The 15,059-nt window shown below is 48.1% G+C and overlaps 1 protein-coding gene across 1 annotated transcript; it reads right to left on the bottom strand.

Moving 5' to 3' along the window:
* Positions 1-790: 790 nt before the first annotated feature.
* Positions 791-15,059, bottom strand: CMPK2 (cytidine/uridine monophosphate kinase 2). The gene is made up of 5 exons (XM_021697682.1): positions 14,388-15,059; positions 12,902-13,016; positions 11,528-11,729; positions 4,674-4,907; positions 791-2,466 (listed from the first exon to the last, which is right to left on the bottom strand). Exons 1-5 carry the CDS (start codon positions 15,057-15,059, stop codon positions 2,349-2,351), a joined length of 1,341 nt encoding a protein of 446 aa, XP_021553357.1. The 3' UTR covers positions 791-2,348.

Raw genomic sequence — 15,059 nt, forward strand, 5'->3', positions numbered from 1 at the left:
GAGGCGGACGGTGAGCTGCGCACGTGTCCTGCATCTGCCCCACAGCCCCTCCCCAGGCCGACGCGTCGTCCGGGTACCGCACGCATCCGCGCCTAGGCCCCATCTACGTTTTCATAAGTAAGGGCAGCCTTCATTCACCCTATTGCTTCTCCATCCCGAGAGCACCACCCTCTTCTCTTGGTCCTGAGAAGGCTCACTATCACAGCCGAACACCAGGCCGTGTGAAGGGTCAAAGGGGGAAGGGACACCCCGTAAGCCCCTCTGCTCACAGACCGCTGGAAGGAAGCTCTAGAAATATACTCACGGTTCTTGGCAGCCACGTGTCATGTCAAACATTCTATTACTGTAGAAGAAAGGGAGCATAAATATTTGGGACCACGAAAGGTCTGTCACAGAACAGAAAGGAGAATGAACTTGTCATGAAACGGAGCCAAACAAATGATTCCTTGTCATCAGCTGCTGGGCAGGAGGCATGGTCTTATCTCATGCTTAAAAATCATATACCTATCATTGAATAAAAAAAGACCCAAGAGTACAAAGAATTATTTCTTCTTTTTAATATCTGCAATGAAGAAAGGATTCCACTTTCCTGAAACCATTTTTCTAAAACAAAACAAAAATGCCCTCCCTTCCTCTGAAAGCACTTTGACTACAGATTCCCCTTGGCCGGCGAGCTCACACCTTCCCACTTCCTTGACCAAAAACCCCCATCAATACAAAAGCCCCACTGGACCAGCACCTCTGAACAACCAACATACGCTGTGACAACATCATAAATTAGAAAATCACAGCAACTTTATTCATTTGCAAGGTACAGAGAGAAAGCATAAAATGTTTGCTTTTCTAGACTGCCGACATAAGCTTTTCAAACTGTTTAAATAACACCAATAACATGATTAGATATCACATCTTTCAGAAACCTAATGCTATTTATTGGCTTTAAAAATATTTTCAACTGAAACCAAGTACATATTTATACATGTAAATACATTATGTAAAAATTACCTATAATTCCTTTGAAAAACAGTACGATGCAGTTATTAATACTAACCTATTATAATTTAAGATTCTATATGATAAACCTGATAAGGCCTTATATGTAATTATTTGGGGGGGATGTCTAATTTACAAACTTCACCCAGCTTAGAACTGGAAGGAATTTTAGGTAATCACCTGGTTCAGCAAACTCCTTAGGACAAATAAAGAATTATTATCACTTTTTAGATCAAGTTACATGAACTATTGATGTTTAGTGACTTACCCAAAGCCACATAGTTATTAGATTTCCTCTTTCCTCAGCTTTTTTTTTCCCCCTAGGCAAACAGATCTCAAAGCTGATTTCATGTGTAAGCATAAGACATTTAAGTGCAAGATAATTTCCTAAGAAATCCCATTCCAGGATCCACTGTGCTTATTTAGTAAGATAAATTAAATCTGTGTAATGAAAATACACAACAAGCATTGCATTTAGCTTCTTGGCTCCAATTTTAATTAGTAAAGCAGAGCCCCACACTGAGGAGAAACATGATGTAAATATCAATATAAATATATTGCTCGATTGGCTAAGTTTAATGCATCTAGCTCAGTCCAAAACACTCATTATATCCAAAACCGTGTTGTCAGGGGAAAAGAAAGAAATATAAATAAGCAGAACATAATTCAAAGAAGGTTGGTGTATTTGTATTTCGAGCACCTGGGGTTGGCAGTCTCTGTATTTGACTCTGAAGTGCTAACCACGAGGACCATCTCAGAGGTGGTAGGGCACAGTCTAGGTCTTCTGGGTAAGTGTCCTCTACCCAAAGATGGCTCTGTGGGAGTATCCTCAGACAGCCAGGACACGTGGACCCTTTCTTCAAGAGTACTTGGCCCTAGGATCAGGGCCAAGTCCCCAGCAAAGTGCAGCCATTTTGGGAAGAAGGCAAGTCTACCACATGGAGATCTCATCAGTGGCCCAGGTGTAGGCATGGGAGAGGCTGAGGAGCTTCCATTGATTTGGGAGATCTTCCTGGTTACTTCTGTATACCTCATGCTTTCTGGATGAGAAAAACTTGGAGGGATTTGGTAGGGACGTAGTTAAAAATACATACCAAGAAAACATTTGTTATACTTGAAGAAAGCAACCACTGATCTCTGGCTGGAACATGACAGTCTCAACTTGGATGGGTCCATTGGTCAAAAGGGAGGACAATGGTTAAGTAAAATCGAAATGTCTGGTCTCCAGTTTTCTAGGACATACTATGTTTATGCAACAGTAATCTGGGGAAACCAGGTAACCAGTCGTGGGCCTAGATGCATCAAACAACATCAAATCTAGCAAAATGTATAATTACATTTTGCAGTAATTACAATTAATTACAATTATTCTGGATTACACTTAAGACCATCTGGAGGACTTTTTCTCTTGAGGGGCTGGCATCAACTACATGGCAACAAGGGTTCTCCATCCGCTGATAGGACACTTCTACCCTGGGGACAGACAGAATGAAAAGAGTTGGCTTATTTTTTAACACGGCTCTCCATGCAAATGCTATTTTCCTACCATAATGGACATAGCTTACAGCAAGGGCCCCATCTGGCTTATCTCACTGTTCCCCTCAGCCACTAGCTTTGTCCATGGGAGACATTTGATACATTTTTTTAATAAATCATAAATTCATAATAAGGCTTAATAGCTAGCCTTTATTGATACCTATTACCTACCAAGCATCAGCGTTCTGCATGATTCTTCTGGTTTCATATTCAGGGTGACCTCAGGAAGGGAACCACGTCATCCCCATTTTGTAGAAAAAGTAGCAGAGGCTCAAAGAGATTAACTAATGGGACAACCGCGAAATGTCTCCACAGTCTGTGCCCTGAAGGATCTCAGACAAGCCAGAGGTCCTCAGCATACGCACTGTTTTCATGGCTGAGTCTTCTAAAATTGCACTGGGTTTCCACATCTCCCTTTGGGGTGACCTAGCCTTGATACCTCTGAATCAGTGTGCGGGCGGCCTGACGGAAGTATGGTGGCAGGTGGTTACAACACATGCTGTTTACCACTTCCTAGCTGAGTGAAGCTAACAAATTTCTTTCCCCTCTACCTCCGTCTTCTCATCTGTAAAATGAGGACTGACATCATGTCTTCCTGGTGAGTTTGTCACGAGGTCTAATTGAATTAGTGCAAGTAAATGGTCTGATGTGGTTTCTCTGAGCACAGCAGAGTTGTTATTCAATTATTTGTAACAGGATTGTGTTATGATAGCACTGCTATCGTTGTTTATTTATCTAAACTACCCTGCTTTGGCTTTTTGAACCTGTCCTACAGAGCTGACTCATGCTCAGCCATCAAGCAAGAAGACAGCCCAGACTCTCCCGCTAGTGTTTCATAGATTTCTAATGAAAACGAAAGCACTGAGAAAGACATGTATCATATGATCTCACTGATATGAGGAATTCTTAATTGCAGGAAACCAACTGAGGGTTGCTGGAGTGGGGGGTGGGGTGGGAGGGATGGGGTGACTGGGTGATGGACACTGGGGAGGGTATGTGCTCTGGTAAGCGCTGTGAATTGTGCAAGACTGTTGAATCCCAGAAAAAAAAAAAAGAAGAAGAAGAAGGTAGTGGGAGGGGAAGAATGAAGCGGGGGAAATCGGAGGGGTAGACGAACCATGAGAGACGATGGACTCTGAAAAACAAACTGAGGGTTCTAGAGGGGAGGGGGGTGGGAGGATGGGTTAGCCTGGTGGTGGGTATTGAGGAGGGCACATTCTGCATGGAGCACGGGGTGTTATGCACAAACAATGAATCATGGAACACTTCATCTAAAACTAATGATGTAATGTATGGGGATTAACATAAGAATAAAAAAAAGAAGAAGAAGAAGAAGATAGCAGGAGGGGAAGAATGAAGGGGGGAAATCGGAGGGGAGACGAACCATGAGAGACGATGGACTCTGAAAAACAAACTGAGGGTTCTAGAGGGGAGGGGGGTGGGGGATGGGTTAGCCTGGTGATGGGTATTGAGGAGGGCACGTTCTGCATGGAGCACTGGGTGTTATGCACAAACAATGAATCATGGAACACTTCATCTAAAACTAATGATGTAATGTATGGGGATTAACATAAGAATAAAAAAAAAAAAGAAAAGAAACGAAAGCACTGCCTTTAAAATCAGAAAACACTGTGATTTTAATCCCAGTTTTACTAAAGAGTACCCGGGCCAACCTAGACAAATCACTTAGTCCTTTGAGCCCCCGTTTTGTAAACTGTAAAGTATGGCTCATGTTCACTTGCCAGGATCAGAGAGCATCAGAACCCAAATGCCTGACACACGGGAAGCACCTACTAAGAAAAAGTCACCGCGAGCTCATCAGCACTCGGTGCCCATTAGATTATGACTGGGGAGCCAAGACCCAGGAACGTGCATGGTCTTAGCCAGGTTCACACTGTTCCCGGCACAGCCAGGACTAGAAGGAAGGTCTGAGGCCCCGTCAGATAGCCTGGGGCTTTACCGTCACAATGCCAAAGCCCTGGGGGAACAATACCGTCAGAAGGAGCTGAACCCCCTTGGAGGATATTGTATCGTGGGTCTGAAAGATGGGAATGATGTCCTTTTCTCCACGTTCGTAAAGTCAGAGCTGATCCCAGCTCACCACCATGGCCAGGAACCCCTGCCATGCACACCAGGACACCTACTTTTGACGGAATATGCTGTTGGCTTCCAGTTCAGCTTCCTCTCTGGTCCTCTCCATGCCCCGGCGCTCAATCCGACGCATCCGCTCCTCGGGACTCACTGTGAGCAGCAGGACCAGGTCGGGCTTAAGCAGGTCCCTAGGCCACTGGTATATAGGATGATGGGCCGGGGGCAGGTGCTGGAGCCCCCCGGTCACCTCGGTGGCTATGGCGTAGGTGGCCGTGCTGTGCCAGTACCTGAGAAGGGGACCAGGAGTGAGTTCTGCATCCACAGAGGCCAAGGTCAGGGTGCACCCGAAAATCAGGTGGGGGAAAAAGCTGAAACCAGGGATGGCTCCGCTCAAGTTTCCTTAGCATTGCATACATCAAATAAATAAAACTAAATCTTGTTTTTTTAAGATTTTTTTTTTATTTGAGAGAGAGCAGAGTGAGTGAGAGAAAACACCAGTTTGGGGGGAGGGGCAGAGGGAGAAGGAGAAGCAGGCTCTGCACCGATCAGGGAGCCCAATGCAGGACTCGATCTCAGGACCCTGGGATCATGACCTGAGCCGAAGGTCAAAGCTTCACCGACTGAGCCACCCAGGCGCCCCTAAATCTTGTTTTTAAAGTATTTATAAAATGTAAAAAATAAACGGAAGTCAGCAACCACAATGAGAATGCAGTGGGCTCTTCAGAGAGCGACACAGACTCAGCTGACACCACACTGTCATGAGGTGACACTGTTGCGTCTCTCTGGCCTGGCCCACATTGCCTTCCGTGAAAGGGAGGCGACCGGGAGGAGAGATGTGCTTGGTAGTCCCCTGGCATCTGATCCTGTGTCTCGGCCACATAAAAATCTGCGGATGAAATCCATGTTCTGGGGACCCTGGCGAGGCGGCCTTTGTCCCGCCCAGCGCCCAGCCTCTCACTGTGTGTCAACACCTGTCAGGGAGGGAAATGAACACAAATACAACCTCCACTACCCTGTGAAATCCTCCCTGAGTGAAGCAGGGCCCTATTGACTGGTTCATTTTAAATGTTGGCAGGGGGAGGAAGAGAAAATCACAACAATAAAAGACAATCTATTTCAAAATGCCCCATGGCTTTCCACGGCCTGCCGGAAACGTCCAGCCTAGCTAAGACACAGAACAGCATTCAGGGTGTGCGCCCCGGCACGCTGAATCACAGGAGCCTGTCTTCATGCTCTTTCCTCCACCTGGAGTGAGCTTCTCAGCGAGCAAAACTCCTACTCTACCTGCAGAGCCCTGCTCAGATGAGACCCCAAGCAGAGCTCATGGTTCCCTCCTCTGGGCCCTCAATGTCTTTCACGGTCGACTCTACTGAAGAGCTTCTCATGGTAAAGAAAACCAATTTGTCTATAAGTATGACCTCTTTCCACTCCTCCCTTAGAAAATTCCTTTTTTAGTCACCTCTGCATTCCCAAACCTGAAACCAGTGTCTGGCTCACAGTCAGTATGCAGTAAATGTTCTTTGGGTGTGCAAATGAATGAATTGGAATCAGTTTATTGACTGGCATACCTTATTATAATCTTGCCCTGTTCATGTCATATTCCAATCTTAAGCGACTAAATGCAAAACTTCAAATACAGTATCAAAGGACTATCACGTACAACAGATATTTATGAAAATTATTATAAACATCCCAATGTAGAGAAGTACCTATAGCCCCACCCTGGTCTGTATTTCAATTTACTGCCTTCAGTGTTTTAAAATCCTAAATTCTGGGGGTGCCTGGGTGGCACAGTTGGTTAAACATCCAACTCTTGGTTTCAGCTCAGGTCATGATCTCGAGGTTGTGAGATCGAGCCCCACATGGGGCTCTGCACTCAGTGTGGAGTCTGCTTGGGATTCTCTCCCTCTCTCTCTGACCCTTCCCCCCGCTTTCACGCACACACGCTTTCTCTCTCTCTAAAATAACTAAATCTTTTAAAAGAAATAATAAATAAAATCCTAAATTCTTGACCATTTTATATTTGAACTTCTTTTCACAGTGAAAAGGATGTACTGGGATCTACAAAATAAATTCACAGTGCTTTCTGAGCTGCGTATTGATTTATCCCCTGCCCACTACTGGTTCTGTGGACACAGGTAACTCATTTAAGCCAATATAGCCTCATCTTCCCCATCTGGAAGATGAAAAGCGTGCAACTTTTGTTTCCTTCCATAGTTGCTGTAAAAAGAGACAAGTCCTGGGGCGCCTGGGTGGCTCAGTCGCTAAGCATCTGCCTTCGGCTCAGGTCATGATCCTGCGTTCCTGGGATCGAGCCCTGCATCGGGCTCCCTGCTCGGCAGGAAGCCTGCTTCTCCCTCTCCCACTCCCCCTGCTTGTGTTCCTGCTCTTACTAGCTCTCTGTCAAATAAATAAATAATGTTTTTAAAAAAATAAATAAAAAATAAAAAGAGACAAGTCCTTTAAAAACTGTATCACCCTGTCATTATAAGACAATACTATTCTTACTGGACACTGGTTGTAACTAAAGCTGCATTTGCAAATGATGGTAATACAGACAATACTGAAAAGGACCAAAAAAATTAATTTGGGAGATCGTCAATTCCAATACCATCCACCCTTCCAAGCCCTGTCCACCTCCAGAGGTGTGTGCTGCAAACCCCCAGCCTCCACAGCAGCTAGCTCCTGGAGTCCCACCCAGGAGCCTCCTCTCTATCACGTCCCTGATTCACCACCTACAAACGTGCACTTCCCCTTCTCTGTGAGATGAGTCTAGTCTCCCAAGCTGAATAAATCCATGCAGGGTCCAGGCGTTCTTTTTCTTGGCAGCCAAACTACAATTTGCTCTGCATTTTGCACATGTCCCATGTTCAGTGAATTAAATACTCAGCTATGAATACAGAGGCTGATATCATCTTCATTTTAAAAGCCTTCTTTTTGTGGAAAAACCATCAGCAAGAATAGATTTTTAAAGGTAATGAGGGTGATTAAGTTGCCAACCTTAACCACAGTCACCATCAAAAATGACTCTGTCGCCCTCATTTGTTCAGCTAGATGATGGTGTAGTCTAAAATGGATTTCATTAAAATCTTTACACATGAACAAAACCCACCCAGACAACAAATAACCGCTCTTTTCTTCTCATTTGACAAGGTGATACAGTATCTCTCTAAAGAACGAAATTGCTGACAATTCACAGACACAAAGAAGAAAAAGCAAGGGAAGAATGAGAGCCCTGCTTTCTATAGCTGGGGCTCTCTCACTAACAACGCTGCCGCTCATTTTAAATAATCATACCCGCTGGCCATCAATTTCAGACTCTCCACCATTTAGAATTTTCCATTCCTGCCATCAGGCAAGCCACATCAGTTCAAATCAAATGCAATTTGCCGACACATTGTACATAGCTTATATAATAATGCTTTATATCTTAATAGCAATTTGCTATTGCAAAGCACTTCCCCGTGTATCAACCCGTTGGATATTCACCACAGGTTTTAGTGGTAGTCAGGGAAGGGATATGGAGTATCTCCATTGAACACATTAGGAAACTGGAAGCAGAGAGGATAGGTGTCTGTCTACACGCAGAAACCAGTGCAACTCCAGGGACATCTGAAGAAATCATGTGCCCCAGGGAGTCACCCCATATTAGAAGTTTAGTCTGTCTCCTTGAAAAAGGACACTGTATAAAAACAAAGATCTCAGATATGGTAGGTAGATTCAGACACATTAATAATAGGGTAAAAACATCCCACAGGTGAAGAAGTCCCAAAAAAGGAATGCAATTTCTTACCCTTCCCCAGGATCCCCTATAACTTGCAACCCTGAAATAATGATCTTGCCATCCCCAGCGTTAAAACTGCCTGCTGGTGTCATAGCTTAGAGGACGGCCCTGGCCTTCTAACTTATTTTTACTGTGTTCATCTTGCCTGGCAACCCACCACTTCCCACTTTATTCCCTACACACGCTCTGAACCGCCTTTTCATGGAATATTTCAGAGACACAGAAAATTGTACAGAGAAAGATATTTCAAGAAAGGGGTAGAAATTTCCAGATATGGCAAACTAGCTTGTAACTATCAGCTTGGCCACCAGGAACCAGTGGAGACCCTCAAAAAAAGGCAGGCAATGCTAGATGTTGACAAGGACACCAGCCACAGGAAATTCTCAAACACCGCTGCGGGGCGGGGCGGTCATGGTGAGTGGTTCCAACCACTTCAGAACACTTTTTGCAATACCTGCTAAAGCTGAACACATGTGAACCCCACATCCCTACGGTTCCACTCCTGGGAATCTATGCACCAAAACTGCATATGGAACCGCACCCAAGTTATGTACAAAATATTCATAGGGGCGCCTGGCTGGCTCAGTCAGTGGAGCATCCAATTCTTGGCTTCAGCTCAGGTCATGATCTCAGGGTCATGAGATCAAGCCTGGAGTCGGGTTCTGAGCTCAGCACGGAGTCTGCTTAAGATTCTCTCCCTCCCCCTCTTCCCCTCCCCACCCCACCCCTCCCCGCCCCGCCCCGCACTCTCTATTAAAAAAAAATATGTACGTTCATAGCAGCTAGGCGAGTCTCCTATGTGGCAAGAAGGAAGTCAGATGCTGGTAGTCCTAAGGCACAGCTGCATGTACAGGGCGTCATGAATAGATCAGACAATTCCACGGTGATGGAGGTCGGGCAGTGTTCACTACGGGGAGGGGGTGGGGGGAGAATGGGCAGGGACTGGGAAGGAGAATGACCTGGCTTTATGGGGTGTGGTAATGTTCTAAGTCTGGATGTGGGTGCAGGCATCCAGACTTGGGTGTGTTCACTACTTGAAATTCCTTGAGATTTACATTTATGATTAGTGCTTTTTCCTGCATACTTGTCATACTTCAATACAATTGCTTATCTTTCCAAAAATAAGGAAAATTGCAGAGAGCAAGACACATTCACTGAACATTAAACAATAATTCAATTGGGGTTTTCAACCTTTTGTACTGTGTATCAACTGCATTTCTCTCTCCTTAGCACTGTTAAATTTGTTCAATATCCTTTCTCCCCTCCGTACTCTACAGTTTGTTATTATTTGGCTTGTATTCTACTGAACACCTATCTGAAACGTGATGTTCTCAGTCAAAATGAGGGTTTTGCATTTTATGCACACTGATGCAGTGTACTGATTTATATTGCTGAATGGTGCTCCATTTCACAAATATGCTAGTATTTATGTGACCTTTCTTCTACTGATGGGCTTTCAGTTTTTCAAATTTTTCAGTATTATGAACACAGCTGAAGGAGGGGGGTGGGGGGATGGGGTGGCTGGGTGATGGACATTGGGGACGGTATGTGATGTAATGAGCACTGGGTATTATATAAGACTGATGAGGGGCGCCTGGGTGGCTCAGTTGGTTGAGCGTCTGGCTTCAGCTCAGGTCATGATCCAGGAGTCCCAGGATCGAGCCCCACATTGGGCTCCCTGCTCAGTGGGGAGTCTGCTTCTCTCTCTCTCCTCACCTGGCTCGTGCTGTGCTCTCTCTCACTCTCTCTCTCTCAAATAAATAAATAAAATCTTCAAAAAAAAGACTGATGAATCACCGAACCCTACTTTGGAAACTAATAATACACTATGTGCTAATTAACAGAATTTAAGTAAAAAATAAAAATAAATTTTTAAAAAAGAAATAAATTTTAAAAAAGAAACTTTTGCATTTCTTCAGGAGGTGAAAGCAGTGTTCACTTTGCTGTCCCTTTCAGATCGCTCTCTGAGCCCCGTGTCCACCCCCACCAGTGCCTTGTAGGGCTTCTAGCCACCCCCGTGATCTCCAGCTCTGAGTCTCAGCACATTTTCATTGGTTCTCACCTACCTGATGAGAGCAAAATGGGATTTCACCGTGATTGTGATTTCCGTATCACCGAGTTGGGTGATTTTAAGCCGAGGATGACTTGCTTGCCATACACTTCAATCATTCTTGTGGTATTTTAAGCTACTTCTTAGGTATGGAATTTTAAAAATCTAAAGCAGTTTATGTCACTCCATTATCTGAAACCTTCCAATGGCTCCCCTCTGCACTCAGAATAAAATCCGCACTATCTTGGCCCATGGGCCCTGCTGTTCTATCCCCCGCCTCTCTCTGTCCATTCATCCAGAAAGCAGCCCCTCGTCCATTATGTGCTCATCACACTGGCCTGTTTCTAGTCCTTGAATATGCTACCTTCTTTCTGTCTGTAGGCTTTGCTGACCCCTCTCTCCATAATGCTGCTACTCCATAGTTTTCATTCCCATCTCTTTTGGGGCATTCAGAACTCAGATCAACATTACCTCCTTAGAGAGGCCATCCTCAGCCATATCCACCTTGATTTATCCTCTTCAGAGTATTTATCATGCTCTCATATTACCATATGTCTTTATGCACTTGACTGTTCTCCTGCAACAGTATGTTTGCTCCATGAAAGCAGAGCATCATCGTCTAGCTCATTTACCGTTGAATCCCCTAAATTGAGAATAGTCTTTGGCACACAGTAGATGCCCAATAAATGTTTTATAAATAAGCTGACGAACAAATGAACTACTGAAAGCATCGATTTCTAAAGCAGAGGCTTTGTCAATATCCCCAATATGCTATTTCTAGCTTAGTCAGTGGCAAGTTACTTAACCCTTGTAAGACCTAGGCTTCTCATCAGTAAATTGGGGATAACATTTAGTATCCACCTACAATGTAATTGTTCAGATACAGTAAAATGTATGTATGCTCTTAGCAAAATGCCAGCCTGTGGTGTGGGTAGTTAACAAATCATAGACATTATTCCTATTATTATCATAATTCCGCTTGACTTAATAAACACAGGTGTATACTTGCAATATATAGGTACGTGCACACACTTAGGGAGAAAATGCCAAATTCACAGCATCTTTACACCTACCTGTCTACAATCACAGGAGATTTGGTAGATTCTTTAGCTATTTCAGAAGCCACAATATAATTGCCCAAAGAGTAAAAAGCTCTTCTAATGATAGTTGGTTCATCATCAAAGATTTTCCTCCACTGGCTGATGCAAGCGGGGGGCGACTTTAAGAGCACAGCCTTGAGTGAGTCCGAAACTGACCGGGTCACAGTGGTTTTGCCTGCAGAAAAGACACAAACATAGCGCTTCATGACCACAGCCACCAAACGGCTCCCAAATGCTCATATTAGCCCAGAAAGAGCAAAGACACTCTATCCACCTGTAAATCAAAGCAGTTCATTGCCTACTATGATTCTTGATTAAAAAAAAAAAAACAAAAACGCAGACCTTTAGGAACCGGGGTTTCCTCTATGTGGTATCACAACACTTTGAAGAAAACCAAAATGGTGCTCTTGTTTACAAATTAATGATAAACTCTGGCGTAGACCTCCGGGCCTGGGAAAACCTCCACCTGGTTCCTCAAAACACTCCGCACCTCCTGCGGAGGGAGCCCCGCCTCACGCTGAACCACGTGACGTCTGCCCCAAGCCGGACCTCGGCCTTGGCTGGATCCTGCTGGCCTTGGCGCCTTGCTTCTCCTGCTTTTTGTGTTTGGGGCTAAGTGTGAGTTGTCCGTTGTGTTTTGGTATCTGTTTGGCAGCTCCAAGGCTTTTTCCCCTCCGCTTCCTAGTTCTTCCTAATTTTGCTCCAGAAGGGCCCTCTGAGCGGCCTGTGGTTCCCGGATACCCCGGTCTGGCTCAAGTCCCTTCACTTTCGCCCGCACTCTTTCTTCTTTTTTTTTTTTTTTTTAAAGATTTTTTTTTTTTTTATTCATGAGAGACAGAGCGAGAGAGAGAGGCAGAGGGAGAAGCAGGCTCCCAAGGAGCAGGGAGCCCGATGCGGGACTCGATCCCAGGATCCTGGGATCATGACCTGAGCCGAAGGCAGACGCTTAACCATCTGAGCCACCCAGGCGCCCCCGCGCTCTTTCTTCTGTCGGGGAGGACCGCTTTTGCCCTCCTCACCGGTACTTCTCTGATCTGTTCCGAAAACAGTCCCGGGGTCAGCCCTTCCAGAGCTGTCCCCGACCACGGCCCCGTTCCCCACACCGAGGCCGCATTCAGTGCCTTCTCGCGGTCACCAGAGCACCTGAGGCCCAGCCTCCCCTGGCCTCCCGCCGGAGGTCTTATTCGTCTGTCTCCCAGGCCTGCCTAGCTCCGGGCCCGGCACGCACTGGAGACCGACATGAAGCTTATGAATTGAACTCTGTATCGAGTTTGACTTATTAAAGACCTGTCTGTTCCCGCAAGGGATCAATTAATCGCATTGCCTATAACTCAAAGGTAGCATTACCTGTGGCATCCAGTCCTTCGATGGCAATGACCGGGAACTTTCCTCTCTGGGCCTGCTCCGGGCACTGGTCAACCAGGTCAAGCACTGCCTGGGCTTCAGGAATGAAGGGTATACACTGCGAAACAATGTCTGCGCGTGAGCAGTGAAGCAGCGGGGCTTCTGCGGTCTCTAACTGCTGAGAGCAAGATTGCCCAATGCTAAGAAGGCGTAAGTTGTGTTTGACGCCGTGCCAAATTCACAGCATTTTGAACCTGGGAAGGGCTGAATTCCTTCATTTTTTACTGAATAGCTGTGCCTCAAAAAAGGCGATAGCGGCTGAGCTCACTCAGTCTGCAACCCACGCTGACCAGCTACCCCAGAGGAGGAAGGACAGGCAAGACCGCAAGTGCGGATTAGGGTGACCCAGCGACCGGAAACTGTAGCACGTGGTGTGCCAGCTGCGGCCGCAGCTCCCGGGAGCAGCCAGCACCGTCCCTTCCTAACCGCTAGGGGGCGGAGAAGAGAACCGCGCGCCGCGGTCCCGGGTGAGTTGCGCGGGCGTCCCGGGCCGTTCTGAGTTCTCACCTCCGCTTTCCCGCACTGCTTACCGCGGCCTCTCTGCAGCGAGGCCCGCACGTTTGTACATGCGTGTGCTTCATCTTCTAAGTGCTTTCGAGGATTAACATGGCCAGCCTTCACGGTAACTCGGTGAGGGTGGCAGCATTATTATTCCCCGCTACGAACTAAGGAAACTGAGGCGGGGGGCGGGGGGGGGGGGAGAATAAGAAACTGAAAGTGACACAGGTAATAAATGCCGCGTTGGGATTTAAACCCAAGCGATTGGTCCTGCCCTTTTAAACCGCTTCGTAATACAATCCCAAAAGCTTGCAAAGTGCACTAAATTCCACAGTGCAGCCTCAGAAAGCCGAGTCTGGACATCCCAGGCCCCGCCCAGGCTGCGCTGGGAAAGAATCTTCGCTCTCCTTTCCTGAGCACCTGCTGTGTGCCAGAGCTCTGCTTGTCCTGACCAAGGCTAAGCAAGTGTTTCACAGACCAAAGGGAGAACAGAGGGGTCGTGCGACCTGGACCGGCAGCCAGTAAGCAGGCAGCCACGGTTTTAGAACAAGGTTCTTAAACCCCAAACTCATGCCCTTTTCTCCCCAAAATCATGCCCCGGCCTCCCAGATGGCATGATCCTCCCCGCACCCGGCGGCCTCTTCCCTCCCGAGGCGCCTTCTGCACGCATTCAGAGCAGGCCTGGCGAGCGTGGCCTTGGGACATCAGTTCCCGCCTCGGATGGGAAGTTCCTGGCGGCCAAGAATGGAGAAAAAAGCCGCAGTGTCTAAACCAGAGTCTGGCACTCAGGCGGCCTGGTTTGTCGACGGCGTCAATCAGTTCCCTGGGCAGCAGAGGCCAGGCTGGAGAGGCCAGCCCCGGAGAGCGCGCGCCCTGTCCACTCCCTGTCTGGGGGGCCCACCCGAGTGCCGGGAAGGGGCAGAACTCTTACCGCCTCCAGAACGGCGCGGGCGGCCTCCCGGTGCGGGAAGACCCCAGAGCTGGGCAGGTCGGGCACCACCGGGTGCAGGGCGGGCTCCGGGGCGGACACGACGCGCTCGCGGGGGCCCACCTGCCGCCACCCCGCGCCGTCCCGCAGCTCCCACAGGTGCTGCCACACCTGACGGCGCGCGTCGCCCACGAACTCGCCCAGACGCGGGCCCTCCGGGGACTCGCCGAGCAGGGAGAACAACGCGCGCCGGGTGTCGGGGCTGTCGCTGGGGTCGTGGAGCAGGAAGCCGTGCTGCACGCCGCCCGCCCCGCCGCCGGGGCCGTAGCACAGCAGCGGGCTCAGCTCGCACCGCTGGAGGGGGTCGCGGCGCAGCTGGTGCAGCAGGCGCTGGTGCAGGCGCGCCGCCCGCACCCGGGCCGCGCAGTCCCCGCCCGGCGCCAGCGGCACGCACAGCGAGTAGCTGCGGCCGGGCGGGCCCAGGAGCGCGGCCGCGCGGGGGTCGGGGAGCGCGCCGGGGGCGTCGGCGCCGACGGCGAAGTGAGCCAGCGTGCAGCCCGGCAGCTCCAGCGCGAAGCGGCGCGGCGGTGCCATGGCCGGAGCGCAGGCCCCGCGTCGCGGCCCCGGGAGGCGCCCGAGCAGCAGTGGGGAGCGCGGGCGGAGGGCGGAGGCCAT

The sequence above is a fragment of the Neomonachus schauinslandi genome, chromosome 10 (assembly GCF_002201575.2).
Source record: "Neomonachus schauinslandi chromosome 10, ASM220157v2, whole genome shotgun sequence".
NCBI classification, from domain to species: Eukaryota; Metazoa; Chordata; class Mammalia; order Carnivora; family Phocidae; genus Neomonachus; species Neomonachus schauinslandi.